The sequence below is a fragment of the Abramis brama genome (genome assembly GCF_963993115.1).
Source record: "Abramis brama genome assembly, chromosome: 2".
NCBI classification, from domain to species: Eukaryota; Metazoa; Chordata; class Actinopteri; order Cypriniformes; family Leuciscidae; genus Abramis; species Abramis brama.
In genome coordinates this window covers 3,539,739-3,563,310 of record NC_139964.1, presented here as the reverse complement: position 1 = coordinate 3,563,310, position 23,572 = coordinate 3,539,739, and the positions used below count along the sequence as shown (strand labels likewise).

The 23,572-nt window shown below is 38.2% G+C and overlaps 2 protein-coding genes across 3 annotated transcripts in view; both read right to left on the bottom strand.

Annotated features, from left to right (window-relative positions):
• LOC311077514 (apoptosis-associated speck-like protein containing a CARD) overlaps window positions 1–23,572 on the bottom strand; it is a 56,255-nt gene that overhangs the window by 21,629 nt on the left and 11,054 nt on the right. The gene's annotated exons all lie outside the window — the stretch shown is intronic.
• LOC311077462 (uncharacterized protein) lies at window positions 1,239–20,237 on the bottom strand. Of its 2 annotated transcripts, none has more exons than XM_084105982.1 (10): window positions 20,139–20,237; window positions 15,987–16,256; window positions 15,050–15,110; window positions 10,191–11,095; window positions 8,202–8,347; window positions 5,237–5,413; window positions 4,866–5,118; window positions 4,654–4,737; window positions 2,028–2,137; window positions 1,239–1,883 (listed from the first exon to the last, which is right to left on the bottom strand). In XM_084105982.1, exons 2-10 carry the CDS (start codon window positions 16,237–16,239, stop codon window positions 1,767–1,769), a joined length of 2,106 nt encoding a protein of 701 aa, XP_083962108.1. In that variant the 5' UTR covers window positions 16,240–16,256; window positions 20,139–20,237; the 3' UTR covers window positions 1,239–1,766. The 2 variants fall into 2 exon arrangements, with proteins under 2 accessions (XP_083962108.1, XP_083962109.1); XM_084105983.1 differs by having other exon boundaries at window positions 18,252–20,199.

The window sequence follows — 23,572 nt, the reverse complement described above, 5'->3', positions numbered from 1 at the left end:
GGCTTGATTCATGACACAATGTCTGTGGACAGTCTTTTTCTTTTATGGTTGATCACTGAATATATCGGACCCTCGTTTGTTGAGATGTTTTGTGGATGTGTTGCTGTTACGTAGATCAGTTCTGTCCCGCAGTCCTGTGTTGCTTATCAGTTACAGTGATAATTTCAACACAGTTGTTAGATTAAATTACCTCAGTGAATCAGTCTATTTCATGAAGATTATAAAACCATCATCACCTGATCTCATTTCACTTTAGCTTTCTTTGCTGCTGCAAATGTGTTTGACAAAAACGCTGTCACAGCGGCCAAAAAAGACAAAAGATATAATAAGAGTTAAGAGCCCAACTAATGGAAGCACTCATCACTGTTATGGTGACTTCAAATGAACCAGAGTTAAACCTCTGTTAATTCTCAATAAAACGTTCTGTAGACATCTGACAGAAATAAAGTCAGTCTGGTCAGTAATAAGTGAAGCTGGTAATGCTGTTTGTGGAGTTGTTTAATCCTCCTCTGCTGAGATCTTCACAGATTTAATGTTTTCTTTTCTCTTCAGTTGATTTCATCTGAGGCTGTGGCTGAAGTCAGTTGTAGTTCTTGTGTTTCTGCTCGTCTCTTTTTTCTGTTCTCTTCTTTCCTTCAGTGATTCTTTTTGTTAACAGGCTGAGATGACTTCATATTTAATATACACAGGTTTTGTGGCTCAGATAAGGTCCAGTTCTGGTTTATTTCTTTGCTCTTGGCTGAGATGTGGCATTGCTATGGCCTGCTTGTGGCCCAGATCTGGCAAACAGGAGTGGCCCACCCAAGTGCCGTAATTCCACGCTGCATGTGGGCCAGATCATCTTTCCACGTGTGCCAGATGTGGGCCGGATCTGGGCCGACACAATGTTGCTATGTGGGGTGTGTTTTGTTGTAATGTCATTTTTGGCTCACTATGTGTTAAACACTATTATCTTATAATGAAATGATTAAAACTATAATTCTTAGTTTGTACTTTGATATTTTACAGTACCTTTTTTATATTTTTTGTTCATATATTTTTGTTTTATAAACACATTTGGTCAGCAATGAGGTTATTGAGAGCGCTACACAAAAGCTTTAGTGCAACAGGAGAGTTTTGTTAGTTTCCCTTTTATTCAGCAATCTCAGATTCAGTCTGATATATTTAATATGAGTCACACGCTTCCCATATGTGAAATCTTCTACAAACACAGATGCTGGAGGCAAGAGACAAAGGCATGGTAACAAATTAGAAAAGCTTTATTGATTAATTTGCACTTTTATCAAAGTTATATCAAAAGTAGAAGAAGAAGAATCTATCTAATGAAAGAAGTAATTCTGGATGGAGACTCCTTAGCATTTAAATATAGTAATATGAAAACAGAAAAGTATATAACAAAAAATCTTATTAAATGAGAGTAAAATTAATATAAGTGATAACTGCATGCAATACTGCATGTATATATCTGAAATGCATTTTTGCATATAATGCATCTTTAACTCGATTCAAGGCAAGACACTCGTTCACTGGTCTTGAGATTTTGTTCTATTTTGCTTTTTTATTAAACTATATCCAGATTTCAGTTACAATAAAAATCTCAAAATCATTTCTCATAATAAGTTTCGAACCAGACTTTATCCAATGTTGAGATTTCTGGTCTGAAAATGTGTTCAAATTCGTATAAATAATATTTATTTAGATAATGCCTCTTTGCATTCTATCAGCCTGTGGTGTCTTGCCTTAAACTGATGTTACACTGCACATCCTCAGAGTCCAGGGAACAGGTAGAGTTTCTTGGGAAGGGACACCCTGTCAATACACGGCATTAGTTTTTTCTGACTCGTGAATTGTTGGTCTGTCGCACTCGCCATGCGCGAGGTGACCTATAATAAAAAAAAGATAAAATTTGAATGTGTCAAGAAACAAACTCCTGTATGTATTTTACCTGAGCAAAGCACTGGAAGAGATTATTTTGCTTTTGGGCTGAAATAAAGCAAACCAATTTAAATGGGATTTTCAACATTTACCTTCCAGAACAACTCTATAATGTCATCAGTATGAGCCCGTTTACAGAACACATCCACGATGTAACAGATAAAATAACTTCCTATGTCAGTATGCCTGTATGCAACAATACCTGTGGAGAAAAACCATTGGTACACTGTTAGACCTTACCGTTTTTTTTACAGTAAAATACTGCCAACACTGTTGCCAGTAATTTACTGTTAATTGTACAGTTCTTTACTGTAATCTACAGCAGTGGTTCCCAAACCTGTCCTGAAGGCACCCCAACACTGCACGTTTTCTTTGTCTCCCTAATCAAACACACCTGATTCAACTCATAAGCTCATTAACCCATGTGATAATGAGCTGATGAGTTGAATCAGGTGTGTTTGATTAGGGAGACAAAGAAAATGTGCAGTGCTGGGGGTCCTTCAGGACAGGGAACCACTGATCTACAGTATGTTACTGTAAAAATGCACTAAAACTAGAGTTAACTAATTACACTTGCAGAAACCTTAAATTGACCAACTGTCATTTAAATGTATTAACTAAAATGTTAACGCATTAATAAAGTGAGCAAAGTATTACTGTGAGCTTCTTTCATTTGAAACCACAAAAAAAAAAAAAATTGGTAAATAAAGAGATTTCCACTGGACCAGCAACTACACAGTCACCGCCTGTTAAATAAAGCAACATGCAGCAAATCATCAGTGTTTGTAGATCTTCTGCTGGACTGAAGCACAGGCTCTACTCTTCTGCACAATGGTGACCCAAAAAAACGAAATTTTACAGTAAACTACTGGCAACAGTGTTGCCAGTATAAACCTGTTTTATAACTTACAGTTTATTACTGTTAAAATACATTTTGTGGGTGTGTCTTTTTATTCTTACACAGTTAACCCTTTCAACCCCTCAGGGAAATCCACACTACGAGTAAAAAGTAACGATGCAGTGAGATAATTAAGGGAATATGTAAGTGATTGTAAGCAGAATCACTGAAGAAAAGAGAAACACAAGAACAGAAAATAGAGAAACACAATAACTACGACTGACTTCCAGCCATTACACATTATTACACTTATTATTAACCAGTATGACTTTATTTCTGTCATACAGAAGTTGTTATTGAGATGTTTAATTGAAAATGTTTGGTTTGAAGTTACCGTTATAGAGATCAGTGCTTGCTTTAGTTGGGATGCTGATGCTAAAACATTAGTTTTTCTTTTGCTGCTTGAGCTGTGTTTTTGCAAGTCACACTTGTGCACACACAGTTTATGAATGACTGCAGTTATAATGATTATGATGACAAAATCATCATTTTGTCTCTTCATTCATTAAGGAATTCATTCTCACTTATTCAGAGTTTAATCCTCAATAAAAAGTGTTACATTACCACCACTGTGAAAACGCAGCAATAAATTACAATGACTCATTTTTTAACACATCATGCATAACCAGAGAAACAGAGCTATACTGTGTTTTAGAAACACAGAGATATCACAATTTAGCACATGAATCTCAACAATGGTGGCAATATTTATTTATTTTATTCATGCAGCAGTGCATGCTGGGAGTTTTATATTATCTGGGAACCCAGCATGCATTGCAACATGAAACTTTTCACCATTGTTGAGATTCATATGCTGATTGTTGATGTCTATGTGTGTCTGAGTCAAGCAAGAGTGAAAAATGTTTTAATGCACTCTGATTTAATACTTTTCAGAAGACCTGATTACAAAAATGTTTATTTCATGATACCCACAAATTCAAAGAATATATAGAGGAAAGATCAAAGAACCAGGCATGTCCAGGATGATTGTGACATCATCACAAAAGAATAAAAACACCTGATCATCTTCCTCTTGACTTTTTCTTGCCATAACAAATGTGTTTTATAAACTCACTGTTACAGCAGTCAGAGAGAGATGAAAGGTAAGAAGTCCAGGGACAAGAGACCAACTAAAGCAAATACTGATCTCCATCATGGTGACAACAAACTTTATTATTAACTAAATCTCTGTTAATTCTCAATAAGAACTTTTGTACATGTATGAAAGAAATAATGTTAAACTGGTTTGTAAACTGGTTTCACACTCAGTGTGGCTAGAAGTCAGTTGTAGTTCTTGTCTTTCTCTTTTTTCTGTTCTTGTTTCTCTGTCCTTCAGTGATTCTGCTTATCAGGTGTTCATCAGTGTCTCAATTCACTCACTTCTTTTCATTCACTCTGTCAAGGGGACTATATAGTGAACTAATGTAGGGAATAGTGAATGAGGGTATAGGGTGTGATTGGTAAAACAGCCTCTGAGTGTCGATTTTGAGCACTGTTCATTTACAGTATATTCCTGTAGGCTATTTTTGTTTTCTGTTTTAATGGAAAATGGTATGATACTGTCAGAATTAGGCCTTTTTTTACAGCAAGGGTTAACAGTGTAGGTTGAGGAACTTCACAAAGCAACCCAAACTTTGCTCATTATTGAGGAAACACTGGCCAACATCAACAGACTGCTTCAAGTGTGAATAAACATTAAAGTAACATTGTTAAAAAAGGACAACAGTTGCTTTATTTTTGAATATGAACAAAATGAACAGTGTGCACTGCAGTGTGATCTACAAATCAATTTCATAAATCAGTGTTTTCTGAGCACTTACCAGGGAGGCAGGACTTAAAACAGAAGAAGTCTTTCTCTACGAGCACAGCGGAGTCTGATTGTATTTTCACACCTCCTAGTTGACCTGGACAGAGAAACGGTTAATGATATGGATGATAATATTACAGTAAATCCAGGAAAAAGATAAATACAGAGTAAAAAGAGAAACAGAAATATGACAAGAGGAGTTGAGTTTTATCAGTAATGTCGTACTTCCTCTGCTGGCTTGAATCAGAATAACCTTTGGTTTATCCCTCAGAGCAGGACATTTCTCTGAGTTCAGACTGGAGAAGATGTCGTCAACAAAGAAGACATCATTCAGGTTTTGCTGGTCATGATAGTTGACACCTAAAATGGCATCTTTATTTTGGATTCTGTCCCCATGAGACATCAGAACCACAAAGGTGCTGTCTGAGTCTTTATGTTCAGGACGTGCAGCGAAGTCCTCGACTCTAGCAGATATTTCCTGTCAATAAAAACTTTTTTTTTTTTTTTTTTGCAGAAATGCAGAGTATATAATGCATTGTAAAATATTTGTTCACATTTCTATATCCACATCTGAAGTCCACTAGCTCTATACGCACTTGCCCAGTCAGATCTCTGTATTTCACAACTCTGTAACCCAAAGCTGTCAGCAGCCACTCCATGTTCTCCTCGTCTCTCTCTGCTCCTCGCCTGTAAGGTAAGTAGTACTCAAACTGTATGTTGGTGATCAGCAGAGCTAAACGTTTCCTCTGAGACTTGTCCTTTGGGATATAAACCTGTGAGAAAACATCAGTATTAGCAGCTTTATAACACTAATAGAGTCACCTGAAATGAAACTAAATAAGGAGTGATTATAAATGCATTGTGTGAATAGATGATTCAACAATATAAAATTTATACAGTAATAATATAAAATAAATCATAAAAAGTGATTTAGATTTAGAGGCCATAAATTAATGTTTTCCTGTTTTGATTGTAGAGATCATGAGAGAAAATAATATTAAAGCAATGGCAATAATAAATAAATAGAGTATGTTTAAAGCTTGGTCTGTAGGGAATTACAAACCTGCGTACATATTCAAACACACATAACTATAAAACCCATTCTTAATGTGCATGTGAGCGCCATCAGCGTTTCTCACAGGTTCGCGTTTAAAGTCTGTGTAGAGAGAATGGTGTCGTCTTAGCGGCCCCGAACTTAATAACGAATGATCGTTGCGACGGAAGCAAATCAATCAAAACTAACTTTAGCTGGAAAATAAGTTTAACTTTATTAAAGAACCGCTATAAAGCCAAAACAATCTCTCTTACCTTAAATTATACGTTTATCTCTGTAAAGCTGCTTTGAGACAATCTACATGGTTAAAAGTAGGGCTGGGCGATATATCGCACGATATTGTTATGCGCATCTCATCAGTAAAGCCGGTTCCCTTGATTAGTAGTAAATCGGTGAAAAATTAACACTCCTGGGGCTGGGAGTGTATATGAGTCCACACTCAAGAGTGTAAAGTGTTAAAATATGAGCGTTAAATTAACACTCAAGAGTGTTAAAGTTAATGAGATAATTAAGTGATTAATTTAGTGATTATTGAGCATTATTGAACACACCTGATGTCAACAAGCAGAATCACTGAAGGAGAAAATCACAAATTGTAAGTTACCATTAAGGTGATGGTTGTTTGCTTTAGTTGGGCTCTTGACCCTTATATGTTTACTTTAAATTTTGCTGTTGTTTGTTTGCTGTTATTGATTTATAACAGTTAAATGAACAAAGTAAAGTATGATCTGATAGTGTTGGTTATGTTTTGACATAATCATGCTGTGATCTGAAAAATGAAACTTATTGAGATAGTTTGGTTTAACTTGTTAGCAGCAGTTTTGTGATTCTTCAGCCTATGATTATCAGTACTTATAATCCAAAATATTTAATAAACATTGGTCTGATCAAAAGACTTTCAACTAAACTCATTTAGAAACACAGACATCAATAATCAGCCTGTGAATCTCAACAATGGTGACAATAATAAAGCATGTTGCAGTGGCTGCCACCAATCACAACTCATTAATGGCTCCCATCATGCATTGCGGTATGAATAAATTATGATCTGAATTGTCTATGTAATTTACTTTTCCTAATTGAATATTCTGCTCGGCACCATTGTTGAGATGCATTGACTGAATCTTGACGTCTGTGTGTGCCTAAAATAATGATTTTTTTTAAACAACTTTTAAGAAATCCTTTATATTATATAAAACATTCTGGGCATTTATGCAGAATCACAGTTATGCTGTAACCAACAACATAAATCGAAGTCAGAAAGAAGGATCTTAAAGAGTTCAGTGATCAAGTTCAAATGATGAATGTCATAATATAACCAACACCATCAGATCACTTTTTTTCTTTGTTCATCTGGCAGTTATAACTCAGATACAACAGCCAAACAACATCTAAAATTAATAAGATAAGGCTCAAGAGCCCAACTAAAGCAAACATTGACCGCCATAACGGTAACTTACAATTTGTGATTTTCTCCTTCAGTGATTCTGCTTGTTAACATCAGGTGTCTTCAATAATGTTCAATCATCACTAAATTAATCACTAAATTATCTCATTAACTTTAACACTCTTGAGTGTGGACTCATATACACTCCCAGGAGTGTTAATTTAACACTGGAGTTTTTGCTGTGTACAAAGAGCCGTAGTTAACTGACAAGCTGAGCCATATCGCATTACTTATCTCTGGCGATACGTCTGCGATATTAATGCGATATGGCTCAGCTTGTCAGTTAACTACGGCTCTTTGTAGTAAATGCCGCTCCATCTGAAAGCAGGTGATGGTGATTTACTACTAATCAAGGAACCGGCTTTACTGATGAGATGCGCATAACAATATCGTGCGATATATCGCCCAGCCCTAGTTAAAAGCGCTATATAAATGAAGATGACTTGACTTGACTTGACTTTAACAACATAATTTTTCATAATATATCATACGCTTGAAAACTCAATGTTCCGGCACCAAATTAATGATAGCTATTAACTGATATTCGACATATCTCTGGTATTTAAACAAGATTAATGTGTCCAGCATCTGGAGGGCCACAGTCCATCAGCGTTCAGATCCTCTCAGAGACATTCAGTCTTTGTTAATTTCACTATCATGGACTTATAGTTTGAATTTCATAATTTCCTGTGTTCTTTGTTCATGTTTCTATCTTTAATTTGTTGCTATGGTAACTCATTTAGTCATCGCACCTGCTAGTCGTTTTAAGTAATTATCTGTATATTCCTGTATATTCTGTATAGTTCCTCATTTCTCTAGTTGTTGGTTATGAGTTTGTTTGATTCAGTACTTTTATTTTGAATTAATCTTCATCTGACCTTCTTCTGTGGACTTTACACACTGCTATTGTGACAGTTCCTGCCTGAAATCCTCAGGTAATCCTGAATCCTGCTTCAGCTGCTGGATGGACTTAAACTCTGCAGGACGGCGGCCCTACAAAAGCTGGACTAGCAATCCCTGAATGCACTGTTTTCACAAAAGTATAGAAACAGATACTTGCATTATTTCTGTTTTCTCTGAGAATTCTGTCCCTAAACTCTTGTTTGCTTGGAGTAATGCTGTGTGGTCTCTTCCAGTCGGACTGTATGGGCTGATCCTCCACAGACATTGAAGCATTTCTTCTGTCCTCCGGCTCAGGCCGCTGAACTAAAGTCAGGAAAACACACATCACAATATACCCAGATAGCAACATTGTTTCGGCCCGGATCCGGCCCACATCTGGCACTTGTGGAATGCGGATCTGGCCCACATACAGCAGAGAATGACGGCACTTGGGTGGGCCACTCCTGTTTGCCAGATCTGGGCCACAAGCAGGCCATAGCAATGCCACATGTCAGCCAAGAGCAAATAAATAAACCACAACTGGACCTTATCTGAGCCACAAAGTCTGCGTATATTAAATATGGAGTCATCTCAGCCTTAATAACCTGTTAACAAGCAGAATCACTGAAAGAAAGAAGAGAACAGAAAAAAGAGACGAGCAGAAACACAAGAACTACAACTGACTTCAGCCACAGCCTTAGATGAAATCAACTGAAGAGAAAAGAAGACATTAAATCTGTGAAGATCTCAGCAGAGGAGGATTAAACAACTCCACAAACAGCATTACCAGCTTCACTTATTACTAACCAGACTGACTTTATTTCTGTCAGACGTCTACAAAAGTTTTATTGAGAATTAACAGAGGTTTAACTCTAATGTGTTTCATTTGAAGTCACCATAACAGTGATTAGTGTTTCCATCAGTTGGGCTCTTAACTCGTAATATATATTTTTATAATGTCTTTTTTGGCTGTTGTGACAGTGTGTGTATCAAACACATTTGCAGCAGCAAAGAAAGCTAATGCCTGGTTCAGATTACACGATTTTTTTGTCTGTTATGATAGTCACTGTGTCAGATTACACGATTTTGACTCCTAAAAATCTTGTCATGTCGTGGACAAGAAACATGTCAAACTACACGTTGTTTTCCGACCAGTCATCGCGAGCCGTTTCACACACTCATTCACTGGCACATACACGCTCACTCACATAGCTACACGCACTCGCACATACACACTCACTCACATACACGCACTCTCTCTCTCGCGCTCTCTCTCTCTCTCTCTCACACACACACACACACACACACTCGCTCACTCACACATGCTCTCTCACTCACACTCACTCGCGCACACACACTCTCACTCACTCTCCCTCACTCACTCACTCGCGCGCCGTCGTCGTGGAGGACCGTTAAAATTAAACATGCTAGTCTTTTTGTCGTGATGTCCTGAAGCATCGCAGACGCGACGTAGGTTGTCGCACACTATGACACACTATACGAGATGAAACGATCGAATCTTGCGTTCCGACGCCCGTTGTCGTTTGCGAATACCCACGACACCCTACGTCAAACGGATCGTGCCAAAATCAGGCTAAAATCGTGTAATCTGAACCAGGCATTAAGTGAAATGAGATCAGGTGATGATGGTTACCTGTTGATTTTATAATCATCATGAAATAACCTGATTCACTGATGTTTTTGGAATATAACGATTGTGTTGTCACATTATTATTTTCACATCACAAACCCTGTGTTACTGCAGCGTGAGATTCAGCTCTTGGCTGACATGTGGCATTGCTATGGCCTGCTTGTGGCCCAGATCTGGCAAACAGGAGTGGGCCACCCAAGTGCCGTCATTCTCTGCTGCATGTGGGCCAGATCATCTTTCCACGGGTGCCAGATGTGGGCCGGGTCCGGGCCGAAGCAATGTTGCTATCTGGGTATCAACAGCCCGAAGAACATTCTCTACATCTGTCTGCAGCTACATACATATAATATCACAGATCTTTCTCATGCTCTCCTGACTGGTTAAACTCTCTGTGATTTCTGAATATTGTTCCTCATGAATTAGTTTCTGCTGACGCAGTTTATCTGCAATGATCCCAACATTTGTAACACCCTGAATGAGATCTGGCCAATGATTATCAAAAAAACTGTGATTTACCTTCCTCACTATTCAGACGCGGCTCGTCTCTCTTAGGATGAATCAGATCATTTTTCTTAATTGTTGCAGTCCAGACAGTCTCCTGATCCTCTGCTCTGATAAGAGTCATTTCAAGATCATTCTCCAGACTTGTGTTGACACTGAAGAAGTTTGGGGGAGTTTCTCTTGTGAGTGTGATCCCTTCTTTGGGATGGATCGAGGCACCAGGAACATCAAGAATGTGTGGCGTTTTCATCCGAAATGGCCTGTCAGGTCTGGGATAATCTATTGGGTCATTTCTCTTTTCTTTCCTCTCAACTTTTTCTTTTGCATGATCATCAACTGGAAACAAGTAGAGATGTAGAATGAGAGGATCTTTAGAACGCATGTAGAGAAGAAGATCGCAGTGTTCTTCCACTCGCTTTATCCAACTTATAATTAAAGTTATAATAGAGAAGGATAGTTGGACAATCTTAGCATGGAATCGGGTCAACTGCACAGGTTCTGTGGTTATTCCCTCGTCTTTTACGGTGAGGACTTTCACAGCATCTTTGAGAGAGGGGTCAGACTCTCCTAAACAGGCGTAATGGGGCAGATGAACTTCCTCCAGTTTCCCTGAGATCACCGTCACGTCAAGCACTGGACCGATCCGGTTGCACTGCAGCCTCTCCAGCTCTGCGTTGAGGAAGAGTCCGTCTACGGTACGGTACTGAAGGGTGACGACACAGTCACAGACCCATCGCATTCTGGTCCTGACACACTCGTAACGGCCTGGGTCAGTGCTGACCCTGAACTTTGACCCTCCTTCATCTGTACAGGCCGACGGCTCAATCGGAAGCCACTGATCAGAATCAGCTATATGGACACAAGACTGACAGTTCAGCAGCGGGTGAATATCGAGCCCAGAAGGTTTGGGCTGAGAGAACCTGTGAAGAACCAGAAGAAGGCAGAAGCAAAGAGTCAGTTGGTTTTTAAACAAACAAAATTAATTGTTAAATAAACTAATAAATAAAACTCGCCGGTGACTTTAAAGGTTGTATCAGCAGTTTCAGGCCTAAATGATCACATTCTAGGGGTGGGCGATATAGCCTCAAAATTATATCACGATATTTCAAGAATATTTGCGATAATGATATTTATGACGATATAAAAATTTTTTTTTTATTATTACATTTATCTCACCTAAATATTTGCTCACTCATTGTGTTTTTACAATTGGGTCATTTTGTTTTTAAGAGTTTACACAACACAAGGAAGCTTGATTTCAATCTTTGAATTAAATTGAAAAAAGTAGCAAAAAATATATACAAAATAATAAAGATGCAAATAAAGAGAAAAGTTTTTGGGTAGGTCTAACACTATTCAGAAATACTAAACTGAATAAGGTAATCAAATGTAAAATAACACTAGTCCTGAGTCCTGACTAAATTAAATGCATTGGCTATTAATTCTGATTCCTTACAATGAAAGCTATATTTTGTTGTTTGACGACAACATTAATGACAGACACACATGGCTGCTGTCACTTTTAGAGCTAGTGCCCGGATCCATTACTGTTATACTGTCTGTCACAACGTCAAGCGCGTTTTATGGTTATTTCAGACATAATTTTGCGTGTTTTTTCCCCTGTTAAAGCGATATAATCCGCGAAAAATAACTTTACTCGCAAGCTGTTTGTGAGGCGGCTTTACTGTAACTTATGTATATGCACGCAGAGTAAACATCTCTCAGAGGGCGCGCAAGAGTACTGAATAGTTTAAAATCGCAAATGTTTAAACTGATAAGACTTAAAAATAAGTGAAAATTATAAACTTTAGTTGCAATGCAAGTGACAAAAGACAATTCGGTCATGTCTTGACTGCTAAACACAAGAGTGTGGTATTGACGCTTGACTTGTGCAACCCATTTTGAGAGCGAGAGAGAGAAGACGCGGCACAGCTGAACACTCACGCGGTTGGTAAAATCAATGTTTGCGGTGGAATTTCCCGCATTATAAGTTGTAGACCTGCGGGAATTATTAAAATACTATTGAAGTAGCTCCTTTTTAGGTACTAAATCGTCATTGGAGGCTGACTTGCTGCTCTCGCGCTCAGACAGGTGTTATTGTGCGTGCTAGGGAACGTTATGCGCCATACGTCATTGCGTCGCTATATCAGTGATATCGCGATATGACACTTTTTTAACATGTTAAAATTTATACCGGTATTATCGTGGACGGTATGATATGGCACACCCCTATCACATTCATCTAATCTTTCCTAACGATCCGCTAGCTGCCCGCCCCATAAGCATGCCGTCAAAAACGCGTCTCTGTAGGCAGCCTAGGCTCTGAGATCTGCACACAAAACAATTGGTTTCACCAACCACTCAAAACCAAAATAAATAGTGCCTACAGAGACGCATTTTTTGACGGCATGCTTATGGGGCGGGCAGGAAAGATTAGATGATTAGGAAATCGTTAGGAAAGATTAGATGAATGTGATCATTTATGTTTGGGCCTTTTTTTACAGTGAAATACTGGAAACAATTTACTGTTAATTATACAGTTATTTATTGTAATCTACAGTATGTTACTGTAAAAATGCACAAAGCTAAAACTCGAGTTAACTGATTTCACTTGCAGAAACCGACTGCCTTAAATTGACCAACTGTCATTTAAATGTATTAACTAAAACTTATAATGCATTAGTAATGTAAACAAATTATTACTGTTAACTTTTTTAATTTGAGGACACTAAAAAACTTTTGCACATAAAGAGATTTCCACTGGACCAGCAACTACACTGTCTGTTAAATAAAGCAACATGCAGCAAATCATCAATGTTTGTAGATCTTCTCCTGGACTGAAGCACAGGCTCTACTCTTCAGCAACAGTGTTGCCAGTTTATACCAGTTTTATAACTTACAGTTTATTGCTGTTAAAATACATTTTGTGGGTGTGTCTTTTTATTTTACACTGTTAACCCTTTACACCCCACAAGAAAATCCACACTACAAAGAGTAAAAGTAACATTGAGACAGTGTGGCAGTGAGATAATTAAGGGAATATGTAAGTGATTGTTGAGCATTAGTGATGAACACCTGCTGTTAACAAGCAGATTCACTGAAGAAAAGAGAAACACAAGAACAGAAAATAGAGAAGAACTACAACTGACTAGGGATGAACGATTAAACGCACTTAAATTGAGATGGCTTATCGTGATTTTAAAAATCGCAATGGCTGCGATTATTTTTTATGCGCAGTTTGTCATTGATGTACGGCTCTGTAAACGCTGCTCCATCTGAAAGCACTGTGAGTCTGAGTCACTTATAACGTGCATTTGAAAAAACAACACGCGTCAAACATCTTTCCAAAACATGAGAATTATTTATGAACCTCTTGTCCAACAACAGACAACATTTAATAACATGTATTTACTCCAAACTCACTTCATAACGACAGTTGAGCTCCTCCTTCTGTGAGATGATGAGCTTCTTACACAGAATAAGGCAGTCGTGTGTTTATAAGTCATGTTTAATCAAAGCGTTTCAATCTTCTGTTTATTCAGATACCGCAATAGGGATTTCCGGGAATGATGCACATTATTGTACTTCTGCGGTGGGGCATATTTATCGTGTTTGCGTGAGAGCGCCCTCTGGCGTTCAGATGGGGCAGTATTTACTACCAATCAGCCGCACTCCACTGACAAGCTGCGCAAAACATAATCGCAGCCTTTGCCAAATCATGTGCGGTTTTACTGCGATAAATCGTTCAGCCCTACGACTGACTTCCAGCCATTACACATTATTACACTTATTATTAACCAGTATGACTTTATTTCTGTCATACATCTACAGAAGATGCTACTGAGATGTTTGGTTTGAAGTTACCATTATAGAGATCAGTGTTTGCTTTAGTTGGGTTCTGGACTCTTGACTCTTTAACATTAGATTCTCTCTTGCTAGTTACTATTACTCATTAGTTACTCTCTTAACTATTATTCAGTCTGGATAAATCCTTCACTAAGGGTGCTTTCACATCTGTAGATCGGTTCATTTGATCCGGACCAAGGGCGAAAAATGATACTTTGTAGCATTTTTCAGGCGTTTTGGTTCCTTTTTACACCACTGACCGCTCTGGTCCGAATCAGTTTATGAGTTGATAAAACGAACCAAAATAGAGTCACATGACAACATCCACATCACTCATTGGCCAGATGTGTCTTGAACGCATTTCCATAACTGCACTTCGTTTGGTCAGAATTAACGTGTGGGAAAATTCCAACAGAACTCCCGGAAGTAAACAAAGAGGTGGAAAATCCGGCAGACAACACGCCGCTGTTCACTATGGAGAGACGACTGCGTGGGCTGAATGTATCCCTGGTCATATTTTATTCTATAGTTTGACTACTCCACTGTAGACAAACAATAATATCTGAAAATGAAGCGAGGATGCGGCTTGAAAATAACGTTAATAATTTCTATCAGGCTCCGCACCGCCTCACAACTCCAAGTTTGTCAGCGAGCTGCCATGCTTAAAGTGCAAACTGTCAACAAACATTTCTCTTCATCCCATAATGCATAGCGCAGCTGACTATGGCAACTGGTTTAGTCCAAAAAATGCGCAGTTCTCTGGCAGTTGGTTCTGTTTGAGGTCGGATCACGTTCTCACCACAAACGAACCGCTCCAGAGTTCGTTTCAAAGCGTACCGAGACCACCTCTTCGAGCAGGTCTCGGTACGCTTGTTTGGTCCACTTTTTGTGCGCACCTGAGTGCGATTACCGCATTCACACCTGCCCAAACTAATCGCACCAATGGGGAAAACGAACTCTAGTACGATTCAACCGAACTAAATGAGGCAGGTGTGAAAGCACCCTTAGAGACAGTATATTTCACTCACCCGGCTGTGTGTGTGTCACTGTTGTTTCTCTCAGGACGCTGTTTAATGTCACACAGAGACACTGAGGAGAAATAATCAATATTAAATCCAGCATAGAGTGAATGTGTGTGAGTGTGTTTGAGTGTGTTTGAGTTTGTGTGTGAATGTGTGTGTGTGTGAGCGTGTTTGTGTGAGTGAGTGTGTTTGAGTGTGTTTGTGAGAGTGAGAATGAGTGAGTGTGTGAGTGTTTGCATTTGTGTGTGTGTCTGTTTGTGACTGTGTGTGTAAGTGTGTGTGTTTGTGTGAGTGAGCGTGTTTGTGTGAGTGAGTGTGTTTGTGAGAGTGAGAATAAGTGTGTGAGTGTGTGTGCGAGTGAGTGTGTTTGAGTTTGTGTGAGTGTTTGCCTTTGTGTGTGAGTGAGTGTGTGAGTGTGTGAGTGAGTGAGTGTGAGAGTGAGAATGAGTGTGTGAGTGTGTGTGTGTGTGTGTGTGTGTGTGTGTGAATGTGTGTGTGAGAATATGTGTGTGAGAATGTGTGTGTGAGAATGTGTGTGTGTGTGTGTGTGTGTGTGTGTGTGTGTGTGTGTGTGAGTGAGTTTGTGAGAGTGAGAATGAGTGTATGTGTGTGTGTGTGTGAGTGAGTGAGTTTGTGAGAGTGAGAATGAGTGAGAATGAGTGTGTGTGTGTGTGTGTGTGTGTGTGTGTGAGAGCGTGAGTGTGTTTGTGAGAGTGAGAATGAGTGTGTGTGTGTGTGTGTGTGAGTGAGTGAGTTTGTGAGAGTGAGAATGAGTGAGAATGAGTGTGTATGAGTGTGTGTGTGTGTGTGTGTGTGTGTGTGTGTGTGTGTGCGTGTGTGTGTGTGTGTGTGAGAGCGTGAGTGTGTTTGTGAGAGTGAGAATGAGTGTGTGAGTTTGTGAGTGTTTGCGTTTGTGCGTGTGTGTGTGTGTGTGTGTGATTACCTTCCTTGTGTTTCTTCTTTAGCTGTTCAGCCAGATTATTCTGGTTCATCTTCCTCAGGATGTTCACTGTGGTCTTCACAGCTCCTTCTGGTCTTAAACGAGCCACCATCATGTCCACTGTGTCTAAGATATCTGCTTTCATCTCAGACTTTGAAATGTGTTTTTGATTCTTCAAGTGCCACTTAAAGAGCTTCAGTTCATCTTTGACTAGTTCCCTCAGTGAGTTCAGGAGCAGATCCTCAACAGACGCCATATTCCTTCACATATTCACTTCAGCAGGACAAAGAGACAAAGACAAATTACACTCTAAACACATGAATCACGAAACTAAAGCAATGCTTAAATGGAGCTTTAAGCCACGATCCCTTCAATTAAAAATGAATGAGTTTTTCATTTTCCGACAGGTTTCATTTACTGCCATCTTCTGGTCAAACAGCAGAAGCACATGTCCCATTACAGCAGCTCATCCTGAAATAAGTCCTGTAAGTATTTATAAACTAACCATGTAGATATAAGTGTCACACCCACACAAGTGTCTCTCCTGGACTTCTGTTCTATTCACCTCCACTTGCAATCAGTGACACACAAATGAAGGGCCTCATTATTTTTACCTGCGTCCCATATAATATAAGACGGATAAATGGATGTATCAGGATACTACAAACCATGTTGGCCTATTGTTTTCAACATTTTGTTTAATCTATAGTAATAATCCAAGCACATAGACCTTCATATGGAGGATTAAATAAGATTGAATGTATGCATTAATATGAAAGATTACAAACTTGTATCACTGACACTGTTCAACAATTTTAAGTTTCTTATAAGTGCCGAATAATAGACAGTAAAAAAATGAAGAAAGATACAAACAAACCAACATTACGTTTAACCTCTTTAGGTTATAAACAAAACCTGCAGGGAACGTTCTGTTCTGTTGTGTAAGTTATAACAACAGCCCTGAACCGCAAGGTAAAAAAAAAAAATCTCGTTATTTCGCCACAATAAGGGGACATTCTAATATGCATTAAGCCACATTTAGCGTTCTTATAATGGTTTTCTATGGGAGGAAAATGCTTAACGTGAAATCAAACGCGTTGCGTTCATATTCTGGACTCATCTGATTTTTTGTAGTATATTTTATTATGATTTTAGTATCATAATGATTAATAAATGCACGCATAATTATCTGTAAACTTGATAAATGTTGCAGATATGTTTTAGGCTACTGTCCACAAACAAATTACTTTCAACTCATGTGTGCAAAATTCAGAATTCAACGAATGTGCAGCAATTTGTACAAATAGAGACATTTTTGTGAATAAAACGCTTTATTTTGTAGTAGTGATCATATTTTGCGCATGCAACAAATATGATATACATAGTATGGAGGGATTATTCAGTGGCATTATTGTTCAGTGGCATTGTTTACGCTCAGTGCCTCCAAAATGGCCGACTTCCAGATTGATGACACGTAGCGTGAATGACTCGCACGCGGATCCGCTCATTATATTTAACTGTAATGTTACCTTGACTTTGACAGGAAAAATACACATTGCACTTAATATTTTTTTAACATTAATGTTACAGCATGGTGGGCGCGAGTCTGGGTTGCGTTTATGGACGAGGGAAAGTTGTTTCTTTCGGAAGCCTCTCCACCGTTAGTTTCTTTGTCCAAAACGTCCAGCGTCTGCCTCAACAAAGATGCTAGCTCTAGCTTTGCCATTGTTAAACGTACAGTATGGCATTTTTCGCCGCTAGGAGTCGCTAAACTCTTTACAATAACAAAGGTGTAGATTGATGACGCAACATTTGCTAAGAATTATGGATTTTGTCGTCAACGTCAAGCCGACCGATCTAATAATGTTTATGGATGACTGAATACATTGATGTTTTTATCATGACTGTGATATGAAGCAGTTCGGGATTGCTAAGAGACAGCTATCAGCTCCACACGCGACGCGAGTCCCGCGGATATAAAAGGAATATGGACATTTCATTCTACCGAACTACACGCAGAATTACAACTCACAGGTCAGTTTATTAGACAAATTAAACTTGTGAGGTAACGCAGCGCTGTTTCACTTGGTCTAACATTACACTAGCACACTAAGCTGCATTTGAGTGTGTTGAAATGTATGTGTTAGTCTGTCTGTATGAGACTAGCAGTAAACTAGATCAACATTAGAATAACATACAGATCATATTCTAACATTTTATCATTGTTGAACTATATAACATTGATTAGTTTTATGTAAATGTGCTCACCTGTTTAATAAAGTACATGTAGGAGCGGTCGAAGTCTCGGACGTGGAGCTCTCGTTTATATACTGTCAATGGGAGCTCTCGGCATCTCGAAAACACCGCGCTGATATTGATCCTCGTTTTAGTTCTCCTTTTTTATCCAAAGTCTGCTTGCCATGGTCCATAATGTTTGAACGACTACTATCAGAGGGCTCTGGTTCATAGCTCTGGTTGCCATGGCAGCACGAGCGGAAACCAGGGACAACGCGGATATGACGCCATTGACTGCGACAAAGCGGAAATAAAGAAACGTGCCGTGTCTTCGAATTAAATTAAAATTTCTCCTGGTTTGAAAGTTGTTGGAAACAGTCGGGATAATGTAAGTACACAACTAAAAAATATATATAACATAGATATAGTGATTTTTGCTATTTTTAAAGGGACAATATGTATCTTTTTAGGTATTTTATTATCTAAAATCAATATTTTTATTCATAAATATGTCCTCAATGGTGTCCAAAAAGTACTAGGCCAACGCGTTTCCACAACGCGTTTTCGTTCAGAGCCCGCGTCACGTGACTGAAACCAGCAGAAACGGAGCAGAGCAGTAAGAGGCGCTTGTCACTGCCCCGGCAAGTTTAAAAGGCTGCACTGCACGGTTAAGTCACAGGATAACGAGTCATCTTCGTCGAACAAGTCCAAAATAAGACCGTAAAAGTAAACGTGACCGGGGATTACAACTAAAACAAGGGTTTATGTCGGAATAGCTATATTAATAGCGATATGGCTTAGCTTGTCAGTTAACTACGGCTCTTTGTAGTAAATGCCACTCCATCTGAAAGCAGGTGATGGCGATTTACTACTAATCAAGGAACCGGCTTTACTGACGAGATGCGCATAACAATATCGCTATTTAAATCGCCCAGCCCTAAAGTAGATGTGAAAGATATGGATAAAAATGATGTTATTTAAGCCAGCGCAAATAACTGTATACATCCTGTTTCAGTACAAAGTAGTCGATTGCCGAGTTCACACGCGTGATTTTAGGTAACTAAACCTATGCGCGTGAACTCGACAATCAACTACTTTGTACTTCAACCGAAAACAATAAACCGATGTAAATACAGGTATGAGCGCTGGCTGAAATAACATCATTTTTATCCATATCTTTCACATCTGCTGCAGTCAGATTGACCCGTGTTCACTCTGAAGGAATCACTCACATTGGCTGTGCACTTGTAATGACACATCAAGGATGTTAAGAGGCTAAAAGCAGGTTTAAAACTTGCCCCATTGAAGTCAACAGGGTGCAAATTTTAAAAAGAGGATAACACGGTGTAGGCAACACCGATTTTTGTCGTTGTTCTCTGTATTGACAGCACTCCAAATTGACAAAAAATGAGCTCAATGTTAAAATTGACCGGAGTTCTCCTTTAAGCATTGCCAAATACACTCAAATGAGATCGACTCAGAAAAGACGTCAATAAATGCACGCGTCACCTGAACATCATCTTAATTGCATGCGCAAATTATGATCACTAATACAAAATAAAACATTTTATTAACAAAAATGTCTCTCTACATTTCATTCATTTTGACTAAGGATGTTTCTATATATGATTACCAACTCTCCACCTTATTTTGCAACGCGGAAGTAAGCTATATCTTGGAAAGTGCGACTTTTGATACATTAATACGATAGGTAGAACATTTCTGCAGACCGTGTTTGTACAGGTACAGTAACTGGAAGCGATCGACAGCGAAAGCCACAAACATTAAAGTTACAAATTATTTTGTGAAAGTCCGGTCTTTTGTTAAAATAGTAGATCAAATATGTCGAAACATTAAGTTATACAAAATACTAATACTGAACAGATAAATTACCACAGATCATAAAACTTTTGTCTGTACCTGTCAAATGGCGTGTTGTCGTGAGCAATAGAGCATTCTTAATTTCGATTTCGCTTTCTCTGCTTGGTTAAAAAAAGTGAGTGTTCAAATCAATCCTGACGGGGGAAAAACCTGTGATTGGTCCGTTCCGTCACCAACTGACTGTGATTGGTCCATTCCGTCACCAACTGACTGTGATTGGTCCGTTCCGTCACCAAACTACTGTGATTGGTTCACCGTTCATCCTTCTCGAATCAGGTTCAGTAGCCTTTTGAATGGATATTTCTATCTGTCAGATATAACCCTGATGAATATAATCAACTAATTTCAGGGCAGAAATAACCTTTCAGTCAATAGAGGCAACAATCACTTTTTGGCAGGTAAAATACTGCATTATAATGGTTGTACTGGCCTCTAAAGGTATTTTAAGAGGTAAAAAGTACTATGTGAGTTATAATCTGTCAGATATAACCCTGATGAATATAATCAACTAATTTCAGGGCAGAAATAACCTTTCAGTCAATAGGCCTAAGTAGAGGCAACAATCACTTTTTGGCAGGTAAAATACTGCATTATACCCACCCAGCAAAAACTCGTTGAAAAGACGTCGAAAAGACGACATTGCCAGTCGTCTAAACAACGTTAAAATTTGGTTGAAAAGTGAAAGGTGAAAAGACGTCTTTTTCAGGTCGTTGAAAAGACGACAATAAAATGACGTCCCAATCGCGTCTAAATTAGGTTGTAGAGTGAGTTGAAAAGACGGCCTAATTCAGGCCTAATTTCAACCGTGAATTCATGATTATATTTAATATTCATAATACAAAAACTCACAAAAGAGTTTATAAAACCATTTATTGACACATCAAATACATCTTTCACATAAAAAACACTTTCCTGATCACATCTTAAGCCTGCATTTGATCAAGCATACCCTAAAAAAGTTATATTGTGAAATATTACTACAATAAAAATAACTTTTCTTAAATATACATGTAAATATACAGTATAAAGTGTGTAATTTATTCCTGTGATGCAAAGCTGAATTTTCAGCATCATTACTTCAGTCTTCAGTGTCACATGATCCTTTAGAATTCATTATAATATGATTATTTGATTCTCAAGAAACATTTATGATTATTATAAGTTGTACAGCTTCATATTTTTGTGGAAACTATGATACAGTTTTCAGTATTCTTTGAATAGAACTTTCAAAAGAGCAACATTTATTTGAATCATTATTTTTTTAAACAATTTTAAAGTTTTTACTGTGACTTTTGGTCAAATTAATCTATCTTTTCTGTATAAACATTTTTTCAAAACAATAAGTCTTTAAAATATTGAAAATGTTTATAAAACAGAACAATGACCAATTATAACCACATTAGAAAACAGTAAAGGGATAGTTCACACAAAAATGTAAATTCTGTCATTAATTACTTACCCTCATGTCGCTCCAAACCCATAAGACTTTTGTGGAGAACACAAATGAAGATATTTTTAACAGATGCCTTGTGTGCGCAAACAATTACGTCTTTATTCACAAATGATGTATCTCCGACGCATGAGATGGCCGTCTCTCTCGCCAACACAACCCTGATGAATCGTGGTGCTCCGTGAACGTGTCAGAGATGTGTATTTTGTGAATAAAGATGCAATGGTTTTTTTTTGCACACACAAAGCATTCACTTCGCTTCATAAAGTTGAGGTTAAACCACTAGTCATATTGATTATTGTTATAATGTCTTTACTACCTTGAAAGTTGTAGTGGCATAAACTGTGAAATGGAGGGACAGAAAGCTCTCAGATTTCATTAAAAATATCTACATTTGTGTTTCAAAGATGAACGAAAGTCTCACAGGTTTGCAACGACATGAAGGTGAGTGATGAAAATGTTTGGTAATGTTTGACACATTAGGTAAATCAGTTCCTCAGGGGCACGAGTAGATCTCTGCCTGAGCTCTGATCTTCTGCTCCTTCCACCATCCCAATCCTGGATTATTGAGCCACGACAGAAGTTTCCACTTTGAATGCTTTAGCCTGGCTGTTTTTTCTCCAGCATCTAAAGTGAGAAAGAAAACAATAACCAAAATGTAAATGTAAAAAAACAATGGTTGTCCAAAATGTGAAGTATACACTTGAGTTTTCCCTCTACATACTTGTGGAAGATTTCAGTCATAGATAAATTGTAAATGTTTGCTTGATTAGACATTACCTGTCTAGCGACGTATGTTTATGCTGAAATATAATATTGGTTTGTGAATTGGTTTGTTAAAATCAGCTATCACATGTCATTTTGTAGCGAACTGTCTTGTGTGATTAAAGTTTTGAGCTTCAGAGCTTCCGATAACATAGTGAGTTTTTAGGGAACGAATGTTTCAGTGCACATTAAGAATTTTGTGATTAAGACGGCCTTTAACCACTGACTACTGAGCTAGAGACCTGAGTGATATGCACCCAGAGTTTAGCACCTTGATTAGCTTGTTCAGGTGTGCTGAACTGGTTGGAGTAAAGCTCTGCATGTAAGTGGACCTTGAGAACAATGTTGAGATCTCCTGCAATATGTTCTGAACTTACATCACTGGTGTCCAGACCAGAGTTTCTGTTGGTCCTGGATCAGCTGCTCAGGTCTGCTTAATTGGGTTTGGAGCTAAACTCTGTGATCAGGACTAGATGGCAAACAATACTGTAAAGGGGAGAAGACAAACAATATTATTATGTTATAAATAATTTGTTCTGTGTTCATCTGCTTACCTGTACAAAGTATGCATCATGAATAAGCGGTATATATTGAATTTGATCTTTTAATTACACTGTTTTACTACATTAATACTAACTACAAACCTGATAAAAATGACTGGTGGGCAATGGAGAGCCTCCAGGTGGGCGTAATGGTGTGACGTCACGTGATAACTATGAATTAACCATACAGTGCGTACTTTTAGGTTAAATAAATTAGATTATTTCCATTCATCCATTGACCAATTGTCAGCAAAACCTTTACAAAACTATCAAAATATCTCATCTACACATAAGATGTGATTACAAGCCCAAACTTACAGCTCAAGTCTAGTTAACCTAACGTTACCTCTAACGTTAGCTAGCTAAAGTTAGTTAGATGCTAACGGACTTTTTCGAAGGCACTAAACCATTTCTATAAAGTAAATATTCAACGGAAGCGAGTGATTTACATGAAAGAAAGTCTCAGAAACATTTGTATGTACTATTTGTGTAATTTTATGGACTGAACTTACCTTAAAGTAGTTAAAACAACAGTGATACGTAGTTTCGCTGATTGTCAGTTGAGCTGCCGCCTCGTTTCCATGGTAACGCCCTCCGCTCCAGTTCAAGTGCGGCTCGAATGTTCAGCGCGCGCGCCCATTAAAACACGTAGAAGTCACGCAGCATTTACATATATTTAGATTGATGGAGTGAATTATTTGATAATCAGCTAAAAT